Source organism: Tyto alba, unplaced genomic scaffold, assembly GCF_018691265.1.
Source record: "Tyto alba isolate M040663 unplaced genomic scaffold, T.alba_DEE_v4.0 Super-Scaffold_12, whole genome shotgun sequence".
Taxonomy (NCBI): domain Eukaryota; kingdom Metazoa; phylum Chordata; class Aves; order Strigiformes; family Tytonidae; genus Tyto; species Tyto alba.
The window spans coordinates 4211506-4226728 of record NW_024881274.1 but is presented as its reverse complement, the minus strand read 5'-3'; the positions used below and the strand labels follow the sequence as shown (position 1 = coordinate 4226728).

Below are 15223 nucleotides of genomic sequence, written 5' to 3'. Positions count from 1 at the left end.
GATCTTTAGGGTGTTGGGAGCGAAGGTTTAGGGAGGTTGGGCTGGGGGGAGAGGGCAGAAGCCATCAGCTACGGGGGGGGGGTCGGAAGCGGGTCAGAGGGAGGGTGGGTGTCTGGGGCAGGACACGGTCCCAGTGTGTGCTGGGGTGAGCCGGGAGCTCGGCGATTTATATGGGAGCTCTCGGCCCCTGCTCGGAGTGACTCAGACCCGGCGTGATGGCCAGATGGAAACATGTTTTGAAGATGGTCTAATGGGAGGGTGGGGACGGGGGACCTTCCCTGCCAGCATCCCCCGCCGCTCGACACCCCGCTCCCTCGGGGCTGCTCCTCCCGGGCAAACCCTGCGGGGGGGAGGAAGGGGGGGGGGCTGCTGAGATGTGGTGGCCAGTGCTCGGCTGTCCCCCCGCTGTGTCACCTCAACGTCCCCAAACCCCTCACCGCGTTGAGGTGCGGGAGGTGCAAATCCTCCCCGCTAGCACCGTCCAGGGCTCCGGCTGGCTGTCCCCCAAAGGCGGTGACAACAATCCCCCCCCCAGCGGGGAGGTGGGGAGGGGGGGTGGGGGGGTGTTGCCCCCCGGTTTGCCCTGGCTGGCAGCCGGGGTGGAGGCTGTGGGGTTGCTCCGGGCCCCACGCACCCCGGTCAGGGTCAGGGCTCCCCGGGGCAGGGGGAGGGAGCAGCCGGGCAGGTTGACGCCTGCCGCCGGGAGCGGGGCCCCGCGGGGACGGGGTGCTGCCGACGCCAGGGGAGGGGGCCTCCCGTCTGCCAGGGCGGGCGCCGACCGGGTGCCTCTCTGGGGATCCCACCCCCACCCCCCCCCGACCCTGGCACCCTGGGTGTCCTGCCCTCCCAGCACCCATGAGCACAGAGACTGGGGATGCGCTGGGCCTTGACGCTCTGCGTGTCCGTCCTTCCATCCGGTGTCCGTCCCGGGTCGTGTCCATCCTTCTCCCATCCCTGGGGTGTCCCCTCGTCCCTGCGTGGGTGAGCTGAGCGCGAGCGGCCTCAGCTCCTCCTCACCCCGGGGTCTGTCCCATGGGCTTCCAGGGCTGCCCCGTGCCCCCCCCTCAAGGGGATGCATCCCCCCCCCCGCTGCCGGGGGCCACGTGCATGGGGGGTCCTTGAGAAGGGGTCACCCCACACACACACGGGCAGGAGCACGTGGGTCACCCCCCACCCCCACGGGAGATTCGGCCAGGATATGGGGAGGGGGCACATTGCTCCGGGCCGCAATACAGACGGGGGGGGGGGGGGGGAGAGCCCCAGGGCGGGGGGCACACACACAGAGGGGGCTGCACCCCCCCAACCCCCAAGGGCGGGGTGGGGGGGGCAACCAGGGGGGTGCCCCGGGGGGGGCGTGACGTCATGGTGGGCGGGGATTGGCGGGGCGGGGCGGGGCGGGCAGGGGATCCCCCGGGCGCGGGGCCGCGGCGCGGCAGCGCGGAGCCCGTCGGGGGGGGCGGCGGGGCTCGGCGCGGCATCGCGGGCTCCGGGGGGCTGCCCGGCCCGGCCCGGCCCGGCCCGGCCCGGCCCGGCCCGGCCCACCATGACCATGAGCTCCGTGGCCGAGAGCCTGTTGGGACCCGACCCCTCGAAAGCTGCTTTCCTGGAACTCGGCCACCCCTCGCCACCCCACTACCCGCTGCACGGCCTCCACCCCGCCGGTCACCCCCAGCACGACCCTTCGCCCTTCGCTTCCTACGGTCGGCCCGGGCCTTTCCCGTACCCCGGGGGTGCCCCCCCGCCGCCCCACGGCGGGCCCTACCTGCCCTACCCGCCCCACGGCGCTCAGCATCCCCCGACCGGGCTGACCCACGGCGCCCGGCTGCAGGACGCAGGTAAGGTGGGCGCGGGGTGCTCGGCGCTGCACACCCTCCCCCCGGGCACCCACCCGGCGGGGAGCGACGGGGATTTACCGGGAAGAACCGGGAAGGAGCCGTCGGAAGCGCGGTGGGGGGGGGGGGGGGGGGAGGGGGGGCGCTGCCAACCGCCCCGTCGGGGCAGCGGCGATACAGGGCTCGGCCCGGTGGGGAGATCCCCGAGGGGACGCGCGGGGGTGATTTGTCCCCCCTTTCCCCGGGTGATGTGCTCCGACCCACCGGAGCCCTGTGCTGGAGGGTGACTGCGTGGTTGCAAGAAACCCCGGGGATGGGGAGCATCAGAGCCGCGGCTGCCTGCGTCCTGCCCCCCTGGGCCCCCCCGGCCCGGCAGACTCTCCCCGCTGCCCCACCTTCAATACACTCTGATCTCAGCTCCCCGTCCTGTTGGATCCCCATTCCCCACTGTTTTCCCCAAAAGCTGATGCAAAAAAAAACCTGCAAGCTGAGCCGTCCCGGAGAGAAGCGGCCCCCGGGCTGCCCCACGGAGGGGTCCACAGCCTGGCTGAGCCCCCTGGCCCTGTGGGACCCTCGTCGGCTCCGGAGAGCCGTGGCTGTGGCCAGAGCAGACGGTGTGGGGGGTGTACGTGGGAGCGCAGACACGCTCACCACCATGCCCTGCGCTTGCCCACGTCAGCCCCGTGATCCAGAGTTGGGGTTCCCCCCTCGTCCCCTCTGAGCCCCGGCGGGTTCCTGCCCCGCACGAGCCACGTGGCCCGGGAAGGACCCAGAGATGCTCACCGGCACGGAGCCGGGGGGAGATGGCCCGGGGGGGGGCACAGACCTCGCAGCGAGGGGCTGCCTGGAGCAGCTGAGTCTGTCCTGTCGCTCCCTCCGTCACCCCGTGGGGCTCTGCCTGACCCCCCCCCCAATTGAGGGCACGGCAGAGGGGCCTGCGGCCTGCCCGCTTTTGGACTTGAATAGTGATACCGAATGAATAATCCCACCCCTCCCTCCCTCCTCCCGTTTCCCCTCTGCTTTACATGAGGCTTAAGCGAACCCGCACAGCAAAAGCAGGTCCCCCCCTATTTATTCCCCCCTCCCCTCCAAAACCAACCTCCAAAAAACCAAAACCGACTGCAGCCCCCAGGGCCAGGGTGGGATGGTTTGGGGTTGGTTTGTTGTTTTTTTGTTGTTTTGGTGTTTTGGTGGTTTTTTTTTTTTTTTTTTTTTTTTTTTTTTTTTTTAACCTCCTGGGTTTAACTCTCTGCTCCTCTCCTACCCCAAGAGCACGAGAAGCCCCCGGCCGTCGCCAACGGGGAGCTGCGCCTCAACGGCAAGGGGAAAAAGCTGCGCAAGCCGCGCACCATCTACTCCAGCCTGCAGCTGCAAGCTCTCAACCAGCGCTTCCAGCAAACCCAGTACCTGGCGCTGCCGGAGCGTGCCGAGCTGGCGGCTCAGCTGGGGCTCACCCAGACCCAGGTACGGCCCCGGCGAGGGGCGAGGAGCTGGTCACAGCCCCTGGGATGCACCGTGCGGGGGGCTCGTGGCCGCTCCGGGAGTGACTCCGGATTCAGGCTGCATCGCGATGCCGGGGTGCAACTGGAAGCGTGCCGAGCCGTGCCGTGCCGCGGCGGGGGAGCTGGCGCCGGTGGGCCCCCGGGGCTCGGGTTTGGGGCGCCCCTGCTCGCACCTCCCAGCGGCACCGGGACTTTCCCAGCCCCGGAGCCTGGCTGCCGGCCCGGCCGTGCCCGGCGCTGGGCGGCCCTGGGCCGCGGGACGGGGCGAGTGGGTTTTTGAAGGCGATGGGGAGAGACAGGCAGGCGGCAGCGGTGCAGCCCGGAGCCAGGGGCGAAGCGAGCTCATAAAGCTGGGGAAGAGGAGACAAGTGGGAACCTGCCGGCAGCGCGGGGGGGACCGCGGGGAGGAATGAGCGGGGCCACCACCCCAGCGCAGCGGGCCCCACCGCGCCGCACCCCGGCCCAGCCCCGGCACCCAGCACCCGGCCGGGCTGGTGGGGGCCACAGCCCCTGCCGGAGGGGAGGAGGGGGGGGACGTGGGGACACGTGGGGATGTGCACGGGTGGGGACTCCTGGGTTCGTCTCCCGTTTATCGCACGTTTGTCTGGGCTCCCTGTGCCTCTTCCCACCATCTCCTCCAGCTGCTTTTAGTGGAGTCTCTGGTGGCTTGTAAAGGGTTGGGCGCAGAGCCCGGCTTATCTCACAGACCCCCACGCCGAATCGGCTGCGCCCCCAGGAAGGGGCAGGTGGAGATGGGGAAAAAAGGGACCCCAGAGGGGTCTGTAATTATTGATGCTGGGGGTCTATGGGGGGGGGGAATTGGCCGCGGGCCCCAGCCTCCCCGCTCACCTCTCTCTCTCCCACAGGTCAAGATCTGGTTCCAGAACAAGCGCTCCAAGTACAAGAAGATCATGAAGCAGGGCTCGAGCGCGCCCGACGGGGAGCACCTCCACACCGCCCCCTCCCTCTCCCCCTGCTCCCCCAACATCCCCCCTCTCTGGGACATCCCCGTGCCGGGTAAAGGGGCCCCCCTGGCCCCCAGCAGCTACATCAACAGCTTCGGAGCCTGGTACCAGCCGCACCCGCAGGACACCATCCCCCGGGCCCCCATGATGTGATGCTGCCACGGCTCCAGCACCCGCCGGCTCCGGGAGGGCCAGCGAGGTGGGGGGATGCTCTGCCGCCGCCCCCCCCCCCCCCCGAGGGACGGGGGAGCCCAGCGAAGCTCTGGGGGGACCCCAGTGACTGGAGAAAGAGGAAGAGGAGGAGGAAGGCGACCGCGGTCTGCAGGAACCTGGGGATTGCCTGCTCCGTCGCGGTCCGAAGCGAGACAGCTCCAGCAAAACGCCCCGGTGTGCCCGTCCCGGCGGGACAGGACTTGGCCTCCAGCCCCGGGTCCCTCCATTCATGGACGTGGGGCAGGGGGGGTCCCGAGAGGGGCTGGGGGGGCTGGGGAGTCCCCGGACCCCCCCCAGCCTGGTTTTATTTATAAATACCGTCTGTTATTGTATGTGCCCCCCCGTTTATAAATAGGCTGTACACTTGTAAACTAAAGACTGCTCCTTCGTATCTGCTGCTCCCTTTGTGGGGGCCTGTCCCCGGTTTGGGGGAGACGCTTTGGCCCTGGTCCTCAGAGGCTTCTGTCTCCAAAAGCTCCTGGGGAAAACAGCCCGGTGGGGAGGGGGCACTGGAGCAGGGGGCTGGGGCTGTGTCCCCCCCCAAACATCTGCGCGGGACCCGCCACTATTTTCAGACATGCAATCGCTCCCCCGAAATGGAGATGCAATTATAGTAATTGTGGACCCGGGCCCCTCAGTAAAGGGCTTCTCGCCGCCTCCTCGGGGTAATTACGGGCAATTTGGAGCTGTTGAAGATGTCTCCCTTAATACGGGCGAGAAAGGGAGGGCGGGGGGACACAGGGCAGGGTGGGGACCCTGGGGCAGGTCGAGCTGAGGTTACTGCCCCACATTTCCAGGAGCTCCCATGAATACCTGGCCCTGGGAGCAAGGATGTTTTGGGAGCGGGAGATATTTTTCTGCTGCAGGTTTGACAGTGGGTAACGTCTCCCTTTGTGCTTTTCAGAAGCCAGACCCCAGCTAGAAAATACATTATTATTATTATTATTATTATTATTATTATTATTATTATTATTATTATTATTATTATTATTTCCCATTTTTCCCAAACCTGCACAGTGTTTGTCACCCACCATGGGGACAAGACCAGCGCTGGGGCTCTCCCCAGCAGAGATTTGCTCTTGCAGCAAGGCCCATACCCAGGTTTGCTCCGTTGCACAAAACATTTCGTTCCATTGCACAAACACGCCATGATTCTCACTCCAGACACTCCCCACCTTATTTTTCCCCCCACTCCAAGGGTCCCTTCCTGCCGCGGGGACCACATTTCCCACCCCAGCCAGCAAGGTGGGGAGGGAGCGATGCCGCGATGCCGAGCGCAGCTCTGCACCTTCAGCAACACCCAGGGCCGAAGTTTTTCGGAGCGCTTGGCCCCCACCCGAGGAGTCGGGTTTTTGAACAAGCGATCAATAGGTGGGAGATGAGCCGGGCTGGAGATCTGGCGCCGAGCGTGGGAACGGCGTGGGGAGCCCCGGGTCCCTGCCAGCAGCCGTGGGGCTGGACACGAGCCCCGGCCGGCCGGTAGCGGGTTTGCACCCTCGGCCGAGAGGTTTGGGGTGCTGGCGGTGACCCCACCCGGGGCGCAGGCGTGGTTGTCCCCCCCGCTGTGTCCTGCGATGGCCACGGGCACGTTGCAGCGATGGCACGTGGAGGAGGTGGAGCCCACGGGCTGGCTTGGCACCCCGGGGGACATGGTGGCCAGGACTGACTGTGGTCCAGGGCCAAGATGTGATGCGGGGTGTGCCCTGCGTGGGTAGATGGTGTCCACGAGTGGGGATGAGTCCGGCAGAAGCAGAGGGGTCTGTGCAGGGCAAGACTGGCTTTAATTTCCCTGAGTTGTGGAACCCCCCCCTCCCCACCGAGGCTTTAGGGAGGTGGATGGATTTGCTTTGCACCGGATTTGGAGGAAAGGAGAATTTCTCATCCAGAAACTGTGGAAAACCCAACTCCTTGTGGGTGAGATTTACCCCGGACAGGGGCTTTGGGCTGGAAGGGGCGGCTTTCCCCCGGGGAATTCCTCTCCAGCCATGGGAAGGGGTTGAAATGTGGTGTGGTCCTGGCTGCAAAGGGCTCTCGGATGGCTCAGGGTGCTGCCGCCGAGGAGCTGGGCGCTGAGCACCGTCCCAGCCCTGTGCATTTGGGGCGAACCTCCCGCAGAGCCCGGCGGTGGGGTTGGAGGGGGCCCGGCGTGCCCGGGAGGGGCAGGATCTGGCGGGACGGAGGAAGCGGGAGGCAGAGGCCGCGGCGCCCGCTCGGCTTTCCCGACGGATGTGCTGCCAAGGACCTGCAGCCAGAGCCGCTCGCAGGTCCCGTCTTGCAGCAGGAGGGACGCAGCAGCCCTCAGCTCCCCGGGGCTGGATCCGGCCCGCCCGGCGCTCGCGGTGCGGCCGGGATGGCGGCTGGCGCCCGGTCCCCATTTTGGGGGGGGTTGGGGGGGGTGTCCCACCTTCGCCCGCGGCTCCCCCCTACACCCAGCACACAGGAGAGCCGTGGCCGACCCCCTCCTGCCCCGACGCGTGGGAGCACATCCCAGTTAAGGGCACCCTTGGGGTGCAGCGAAATTCCTGCTCCAGCCCATCTCCCCGGGCCCCGCTGCCGCCTGCCTGCGCTCAGGTCCTGCCGGGGGGTTCTCCTAGGGGATGGGGACGGGGTCCTGTGCCCTGAGGAGGGGGTTGGGGGTTGGGGGGGGTGGGGGCTGTTCTGCCTTTTCCTCTGCAGCCAAACTGGACGGTGACCCCGCTTTCCTCTGCGTCCCGGGAGAGAGCCGGCGTTGCCAGCACGGCATCGCTGAAGCCGGTCTTGGCTCTTCCCCACCAGCCAAAAACGTCCCCAGTTGGGGACACTCAGAAAAGACTGGGACCCCCTCAGGCACCTCGGTCTGGTGGGGTTTAACCCACTGGATGTAAGAAATCCCACTCAGGATGGGGGTGTCCCTGGGCTTGTTTGGGTCCCTCTTCCCTCCACCCGCACAGGCTGGAAAACCAACCGCTCCCCTTCAAATTTCTGGGGCAGGTTTGGGTAGTGGGGGGGGGGGACTTTGTGTCCCCTTCCCGTCCCCAGCCCCAGGCAGAGTGACGGGACGTGGACCAGGGCGGGCAGGGGGCAGAGAGGACCCCGAGGCCACTCGGGAGTGTTTCTGTCTTATTTTCCAGAGCTGACAATGGTGACAGAGACGCGGCTGGCGGCAAGGCCGTGGCTCCTCGGCTCCGGCCGCCGTGTGCCGGGTTGGCCCGGAGCTGGGGAGGGGATGGGGACGTGGTGGCTGCCAGGCCGGGCCGTGGGGCAGGCGGTAGCCCCCTCTTTTTGTGCTGACAGCGGCGTGATTCAAGCAGCTGGAAGCGGCGTGTTGCAACGGGGCAGGAGACGTGGCGCCGTGCCGGGAGGGCTTGAGCGCGCAGGGCAGGGACGTGTGGGGACACCGGGGGGGACACCGGGCTCTGCTGCTCCACAGCTTGGACCCACGGGGGGGCTGGAAACCGCATCCGAGCCCTCATCCTGCTCGTGACCCCTGGGAAAATCCCCCTTCCAAGGGGTTGGGTGTCCCCAGCATCCCCCATGCCGGTACCGTCCGCTGCTGCCGGCATGGGGGATAACTGGGATAACTGAGATAATGAAGGATGATCTTTTTATTCCTGTGACAGGGCTGGGCGAGGGGTGCTGGGGGGAGTGGGGTGATGGGGTGAGGTCCCCACCCTGGGGATGGGGGGGTCCTGCCTCCAGGCCCCGTCCTGCTTTCGGGACCACGCTGGGGCAGCAGCTGCTGGCAGGGGGAGTGAGCTTGTCCCTGGGGAGGGATGTCAGGGTCCCACAGCTCCTTTTGGGGAGCTCTGGGGGTTTTGGCCAGCTGGAAGAGCTGCAGGTGATGGTGGTGGTGACACCCCCCCCCCCCCTTCCCGGGCTATTGGAGATGGGGCTGAGCGAGGAGGAGCAAGGGGGGAGGCAGCCAAGAGGGTCTCCTGCCCCCAGACCACCCCACGGGCTGTGGGTGCTGCAACCACGGGAAACTCCCAGCCCCACATGGGCTCCGGGACATGCTCCGTGGCTGGGACAAAGAATTGGGACAGGAGGGATGGGGACAGGGGGGCTACATGCCCATCCCTGGGGTGTCAGGCCTGGCAGCACAGGCTGCTGGAAGGGAGCAGGATTAGCGCCTGTCCGCAAGCAGCAATGCACCCAGCTTTTATATAATCCATGGATATGTAATTTTTCTTTTTTTTTTCCCCCCTCTAAATTAAAAAAGAAATAATAAAAAAAAAAAGTAAAAATAAAAAAATAAATAAATAAACCAGCACCAGCTCATGCCGTGCCTCTCACTCCAGGCAACGCCGCTCGGTTTCCTCCTCTCCCAACCCGCCGCCTCCTCGCTCTTGCTGGCAGCTTCCCCCTAATAACCCCCGTGTCTCCAGCGTGTCTGCCCGCCTGCCGGCTCCGGGGCGGTTTGCACGCAGCTTCCAACCCCAACCCCAACCCCAAATGCTGGGGGACTGGGGGCTGGCGGCACCCCTTAATTCTTTGGAACCGACCCAGCCATGCCGGCGCCGTATGGGGATGCCCGGGGGTCCGGCTGCACAGCGGGGGACATGGGATGGGGAGCTGGGGGGTGCAGCCCGGGGGGGGGGGATTTGGGGAACCCCCCCCTCCCTCCACGGGTGCAAGGGGTGAGGTTGGCCCTGCGTGGACTTGGCCGTGGGAAGGGGGGAGGCGGGGACACCTCTGGGGATGCTGGAAACTGGGTGCGTCCCAGTTGTGCCCGGCACCCCACGGTGCAGGGGGTGTCCCTGGGGGGTGCGGAGGGACCATCCCCAGGGTCACCCCACGGAGGGGTGGGGGGTGGGGGGGACACCCTCCGTGGCCATGGGGGATGGGATGCTGGGGAGCCGGTCCCCTGTCCCCACCGCAGCTTGGTGGGATGGGCGAAGGGGGCTTCAGCCCCTGACCCTTTGCTGCGCTCCCACTCGTGAAACGATGCCGGTGACACTGGGGACAGCGGGGCAGGATGACCCACGCGGTGCAGCCCCAAGGGTTGTCCCCATCCCAAGGCCCCGTATCTGGGGGGGGGGGGGGGGGGAGGTTTGGGGTCACTCGTGTCCTTCCGCTCCCATAACGCCGATGGGGGAAGTCACAGAGGCAGCGAGTGTCGGCCCCGTGGGGTCGGTGCCTTGGTGGGGGTCCTGTCCCCCGCCAGCCCTCGCTCAGGGGGTGTCCCCCAAAAGGGACACGGGGGCAGCCCAGCCCCCCTCCCAGTTTGCATGGCTAGGAGCCTGCTGGTCCCAGTAAGAGGAGCGGGAGGGAAGCGACAGGTTTCCACCGCGGTTCGAGGAAGACTCTGCGAACCAGGAATAAAATCCTTCCCCCCCCGCCTCAAATTCCCTCTCAGGGGGGCAAAGCGGGACTCGGGGTGAGCCGGCAGCAGCCGTGCCCATTGCCAGGTGCCATCCCCGGTCCCCTCCCACCCCCCAGTTGCCCCCCAAAAACAGGGACGCAGGGTTTAACTCCGCGTTTCCCAAGCCAGAAAACTCCTGAGCGCCTCCCTGCTCACCAAAAACCTCCCCAAAAATAGCGTTTGGAGCCTTCAAATTCAAAGCACTTTTATTAACATTTATAGATCAGCTTTTGTTCACTAGGAAAGCAGCAAAAGACGCTCGGAGGAAGCCCCTGTCCTTAGAGGGGGCTCCCATCAACCAGAGTTTTCTTTATTCCCTTAAAAAAAAAAAAAAACGAACAAAAAACCAGACCGAAACCAGTTTGGTTTGGATCAACTTTATACAAACGAACCTTATGTACACTCTCTTTTTTCCCCCATACACCCCTATTTATATAAGGCAACATAAATAAGATCCTCGGACTGTACAACACATATGAACACTTCTTAAAACTGCACTTTCTGCTTTTAAAAAAATAGCATAATTCTCTTAAAAAATAGTAAAGAGGTTTTTTTTTCTTTAAAATGTGTTGTCGATTTATTTAAAAAATAGGCATTCTGCTTCGCCATTAGCTTAACTGACACAGATGGAGGCACTGTTAGAAAACAGACATTAGCACAATTTTTCTATTTAAAAAATAACTTAAGCCATTCCTGAACTGTTTAAATATTAAAATATCTTCTCCCCACACACTTTTTATTTATTTTTAAATAACCACCTTATTGTCTGAGCATCGTCCCGGGCAATTCCCGCGAAGCTGCCACAGAAGCGGCCGGGTTGGGGGTCCTGGGTTGCTCCCGTGGGGCATCCGTGGCCCCCCCCCCAAAACTGCTCCCGCTCCCCGGATTTCGGGTGCCACGAGGGCGAAGCGCGTCCCGCTCCTTCAGCATCAGCGACGGGCACCCACGCGCCCCACCGCCGTGTCCTCCTCCCCACGGGCTCCGTCCCGACCGGGCTGTGGGTGCTCCAGGTACCTCTCGGGCCCCTCCCGGGTGCCCACTCGTGCTCGGGGGGGGGGGAGGTTTGGGGGGGGGGGGGTTGTCACAGCGTGGGGCAGCCCCCCGCCCAAGGCAGCTCACCGGGGTGGCCCCACGAAGCAAAGCTGCGGCGAGGGACCCCCGGTGGGATGTGGCTCCTTGGGGGGGTCATTTTTATTACGGGGTGATGGAAAAAGAAAAAAAAAATGCATAAGAAGAATTCGCCACCTTTTCCTCGCCAGCCCGGGGAGCTAACGAGTTTAACCATTTGCAGTCCTCTTGTTCCTGAGATGAGCTGGATAGGATATATAAGTGTATATCTAGGGGTGCGTGTACATGGATGTCCTTTTTTTTTTTTAAAAAAAAAAAAAAAGAGAGAAGAAAAAACAAAAAGTAGGGGGAAAAAAAAGGAGGCAAAGGAAGTTCTGCCACTGTCTCTCGTTCCTTTTCTCACTCCGCGCTGTTAGTAGACGGCGCCAGTGTTGGGGGGAGGCCCCGGGGAGGTGTGGTGCATCGTGGTGGCCGGCGGTGGCTGGTGGGGTCCGTGGGGTCCGCTGAGGGTCTGGGGGTGATACCAGGGGTTGTGCTCCTCCAAAAATCCGGGGGAAGAGCTGTAGGGAAGCGGTTGCGGGAGCGGGGTCCGGCCCGTCGCGCTGCCGTGCGAGTTACTGTCCCAGACGGCCGGGGAGGGGGGGGAGTTGCAGGCCATGGAGTCGCTGTTGTTGGGGCTGTGCTCCAGCGGCACCTCGCCGTTCTTGTAGAGCTTCTTGAACTTGGAGCGGCGGTTCTGGAACCAGATCTTCACCTGGCAGGGAGGGAGAGGGGTCAGCGCCCCGCCACCGAAAGGGGGGTGGCCGGGTGGAACGGGGCGCTTGGGAAGGGGAACTGGGGTGGGGGTGATGAGGGGACCCCAGGCACGCGGGAAGGCGCCCGGGACGTGGGTGTCACAGGGAGCCCACACAGACGCTGCAGTGTGGGAAGGGACAAGGGACATGGGTGTCACGGGGACCCCAGGCACACGGTGCAACGTGGGAAGAGATAAGGGACACGGGTGCTGTGGGTGTCACGGGGACCCCAGGCACACGGTGCAACGTGGGAAGGGACAAGGGACATGGGCGTCATGGGGAGCCCAGGCACACGATGCAACGTGGGAAGGGACAAGGGACATGGGTGTCGTGGGTGTCACAGGGACCCCAGGCACACGATGCAACGTGGGAAGTGACCAGGAACATGGGTGGCGTGGGGAGCTTGGACACACCGTGGACCACGGGAAGGGACACGGGACGTGAGTTGTCACGGGGACCCCAGACACACAGTGCATCGCGGGAAGTCACCCGGGACGTGGGTGTCACGGGGAACATGGACACACCACGCACCGTGGGAAGCCCCCCCCCCCCCCGACATGGGTGTCGGGGGGACCCCAGAGACGCGGCGCACGGCGGGAAGGCCGTCTGGGGACACGGGCGTCGCGGGAAGCCCGTCACGCCACGCGTCACGGGACGCCAGCCCGGCGCGCTGGGCGTCGGGAGCGTCCCCGGTGCTGGGCGAGGCGGCGGCGCTTGGACGCCCTTGGCCCCTGGGGAAGGGGTGGGGGGTGCTGGCGGTTGTCACCCAAACAGGATGTCCCTCTGGGAGCGGGTGACGCGCTCCGTCAGCCCTTTGCCGAGTGTCCCCGATTGCTTCATCGCCCAAGGGAGGAGGAGGAAGGCCGGGCGCTGGGGAGCGCCGCGCCAAGGGCGGCACAAGGGCGCCGGCGCCGGCCCGCAGGCAGGGAGGGCGCCGGGGCCGGGATGGGGTGCGGGGGAGTTGGGCGCTGCGGTGACGGCGGTGACCACCCGCTCGCCCTCACGCCGACAGGAGCGGCGGGGACGATTTGTCCCCACGCCAGGCCAAATCCCGAAAGCAAGGGTTTAGCCCCAAATCTGGGTGCTGCGTGAGGAGGAGACCACGGCGCCCTGTCCCTGCTTTTCCAGTCCAGCCTCCAGTGCCACCTCCAGCACAGCGTCCCTGGGGGGGGGGGGGGGGGGGGGGGGGGGGGAGGTGGCTCCTGTCCCCAAATCTCTTCTCTCCAAGTGGGATGAGGGAGCCAGGGCACAGGGAGGACGGACTCGAGGGGAACCCTGGAAAATCCAGCCTGGGGGAGCAGGGTCCAGCCCCCAGAAACCCCACACTCCGGCTGGACTCGGGGTCAGGACCCACTGCCAGGATGGGATATTCCAAGCACCCCATCCCCAGCATCCCATCCTGAGCACCCCACTCCAAGCACCCCGTCCTGCTTGGGATTTGGCTGCCCACGTTCACGGGAAGCTGGGTGCGTTGCTGACCCAGGACCCTTCCAGGCACCAGGGCAGGATTCGGCCTCAGACCCTGCCGGGTGCCTGGGCAGGGCGAGGTCTGGGATGGGGCTGGCTCCAGAGGGAGGGGGATAAACCCCAAAACCTGGGGAGCGGGTCATGGCTGGGGTCTGTCCCCTCTCTCTGCTCCTTCTCTCCTCTCCACTTTTCCCTCGGCAAAGCAGATCTGCTCCGTGCCAGGAAATCTGGCAACAGGGATCCCCGCGCCCACGAGCAAGTGGGGAGCACCCAGTCCTGGGGACCCTCAAACCCCTCCTGGCTCTCACCATCCCCTCTCCCAAACCCCCCCCCCCCCCCCCCCCCCCCCCCGATTCGGGTTTTGGAAGGCGGAGGTGGTGGGAGGGGGGAGGCAGCTCCTCCTCCCCCTCTTGCTGATCCCTCCTGCCCGTGGCTGGGAATTGGGGTGGCAGGGAGTGACGGGGGGGGGCTCAGCCCTTACCTGGGTCTGGGTGAGCCCTAACTGGGCGGCCAGTTCAGCCCGCTCGGGCAGCGCCAGGTACTGGGCTTTCTGGAAGCGGCGTTGCAGAGCCGCCAGCTGGTAACTGGAGTAGATGGTGCGGGGCTTGCGGATCTTCTTGGGTTTCCCGTTGACCATCCGCACCTCCGGCTCCGGCTCCTCCTTCACCGACACTGGGCAGAGAGCGGAGGTGTGAGGCCGGTGATGGCAAAGGGGTCCCAGCGTTGACACACCCCCCCCCCCCAGCTCAGGGACATCCCGCTCTGTGTGGTGGCACTGCCCTGTGCCCCCGCGGGGCGGGGGGGGGGGGGGTATCCCCCGGATCCAGAGGGGCTCCATCCCGCTGCATCCCCCCAGCAGCACAGGGGGATGCCGGAGGGGGCTGAGCGCTGCCCCAAAATCCACCCCATCCTTCTGCAGGGCACGACCCCCCTTTCCCCAGCCCCACGGCAGCCCCGTCCCCAACTTGGGGACACTTAGAGGGGTGCAACTGGGCAAAGGTCCCGCTGCAATCCCAAGGGACCAGCGGGATGGCTACGACCCCTCTCTCCTGAGCATCCTACCTGCTTCTTGGGCTGGGAGCTGCTGGTCCCTGAAGTGGCTGTACTGGCGGTAGGAAGGGCTGTAGGAATAGTCGGATTTGGGCGAGTAGGTGCCGGCAGCGCCGATGCCGTTGAGGTTGAACTGGTGGTAGGGGTAGTGGCTCACGGGCTGGCTGTAGGACTGGCCCGGGTAGTAGTCGTGCTGGCTGGTGTAGTAGCCCAAATCGGTGACGGAGGACTCGGGTAAGGTGGGAGAGTCCTTGGAGGCGGCATGGCAGCTCAGCGAGCCCGAGAGGTCGGTGAGGATGCTGGAGAGCTTCTTGTCAAAAGAGCCGCTCATCGCTGGAACTGGGGGGGGGGGGAGCTGCCCGCCTGGCTGGGGACCCCCCAACCTGGCGGCTCCGGCTGCCCCGCGCGTCAGGCCTGGCGTGCCCAGAGCCGGCTCCTCCGCACCGGCGCTTGCGAGGAGCAACCAAGAGACTGTGCCCAAACCTCCAGCCCCGGCCGCCTGCTTAAAGCCTTTAATTAGGGAGCAGGGCAGGGTGGGTGCGCATTCCGATTGGCTCCAGAAATATTGCCTGGGAGGCAAAATAGGCTCCTGCCTCCTCTGTGTGTGTGTGTGTGTGTTTTTTTTTTTTTTTTCTCTTTTTTTTTTTTTTTTTTTTTTTTTTCTTTCCCTCTCTCAAGAAACAACAAAGAGTGGGTGAAGGAGGGAGAGGGAATAAATAAAGATCGCAGGCTCCTGTCTGCAGGAGCGAGGGGGTGGGGGGGGGGGGGGGGTGGGGGTGGGGGCAGCTGGCAGGGCCTCTGGGGATGCCGTGGGATTCAGGGGAGGGTTTTTTGCAAGGGGATTAGTGCCACCCCCCCCTCCGCCCCAGGGACTCTTGGTGCCAAGGGAGGATTTGGAGGAGGGAGTGGGGTGGGAGGGTTGGTGGGGAGTAGGGGAGAGGAAGGGTTGGGGTCAGGGAGCAGGATGGATCCGGGCTTGGGGCTGGGTGGC

The 15223-nt window shown here is 65.1% G+C and overlaps 2 protein-coding genes across 2 annotated transcripts; one reads left to right on the top strand and one right to left on the bottom strand.

Annotated features, from left to right (window-relative positions):
* The first annotated feature begins 1459 nt into the window (after positions 1 to 1459).
* On the top strand, positions 1460 to 4883 carry DLX4 (distal-less homeobox 4). Its single transcript, XM_042787533.1, has 3 exons — positions 1460 to 1835; positions 3103 to 3296; positions 4201 to 4883. The coding sequence occupies exons 1-3, from the start codon at positions 1544 to 1546 to the stop codon at positions 4450 to 4452; spliced, it is 738 nt and encodes a 245-aa protein (XP_042643467.1). The 5' UTR covers positions 1460 to 1543; the 3' UTR covers positions 4453 to 4883.
* Positions 4884 to 10214: 5331 nt separating this feature from the next.
* Positions 10215 to 14734, bottom strand: DLX3 (distal-less homeobox 3). The gene is made up of 3 exons (XM_032985001.2): positions 14245 to 14734; positions 13664 to 13854; positions 10215 to 11675 (listed from the first exon to the last, which is right to left on the bottom strand). Exons 1-3 carry the CDS (start codon positions 14561 to 14563, stop codon positions 11334 to 11336), a joined length of 852 nt encoding a protein of 283 aa, XP_032840892.1. The 5' UTR covers positions 14564 to 14734; the 3' UTR covers positions 10215 to 11333.
* Between the last annotated feature and the right edge of the window lie 489 nt (positions 14735 to 15223).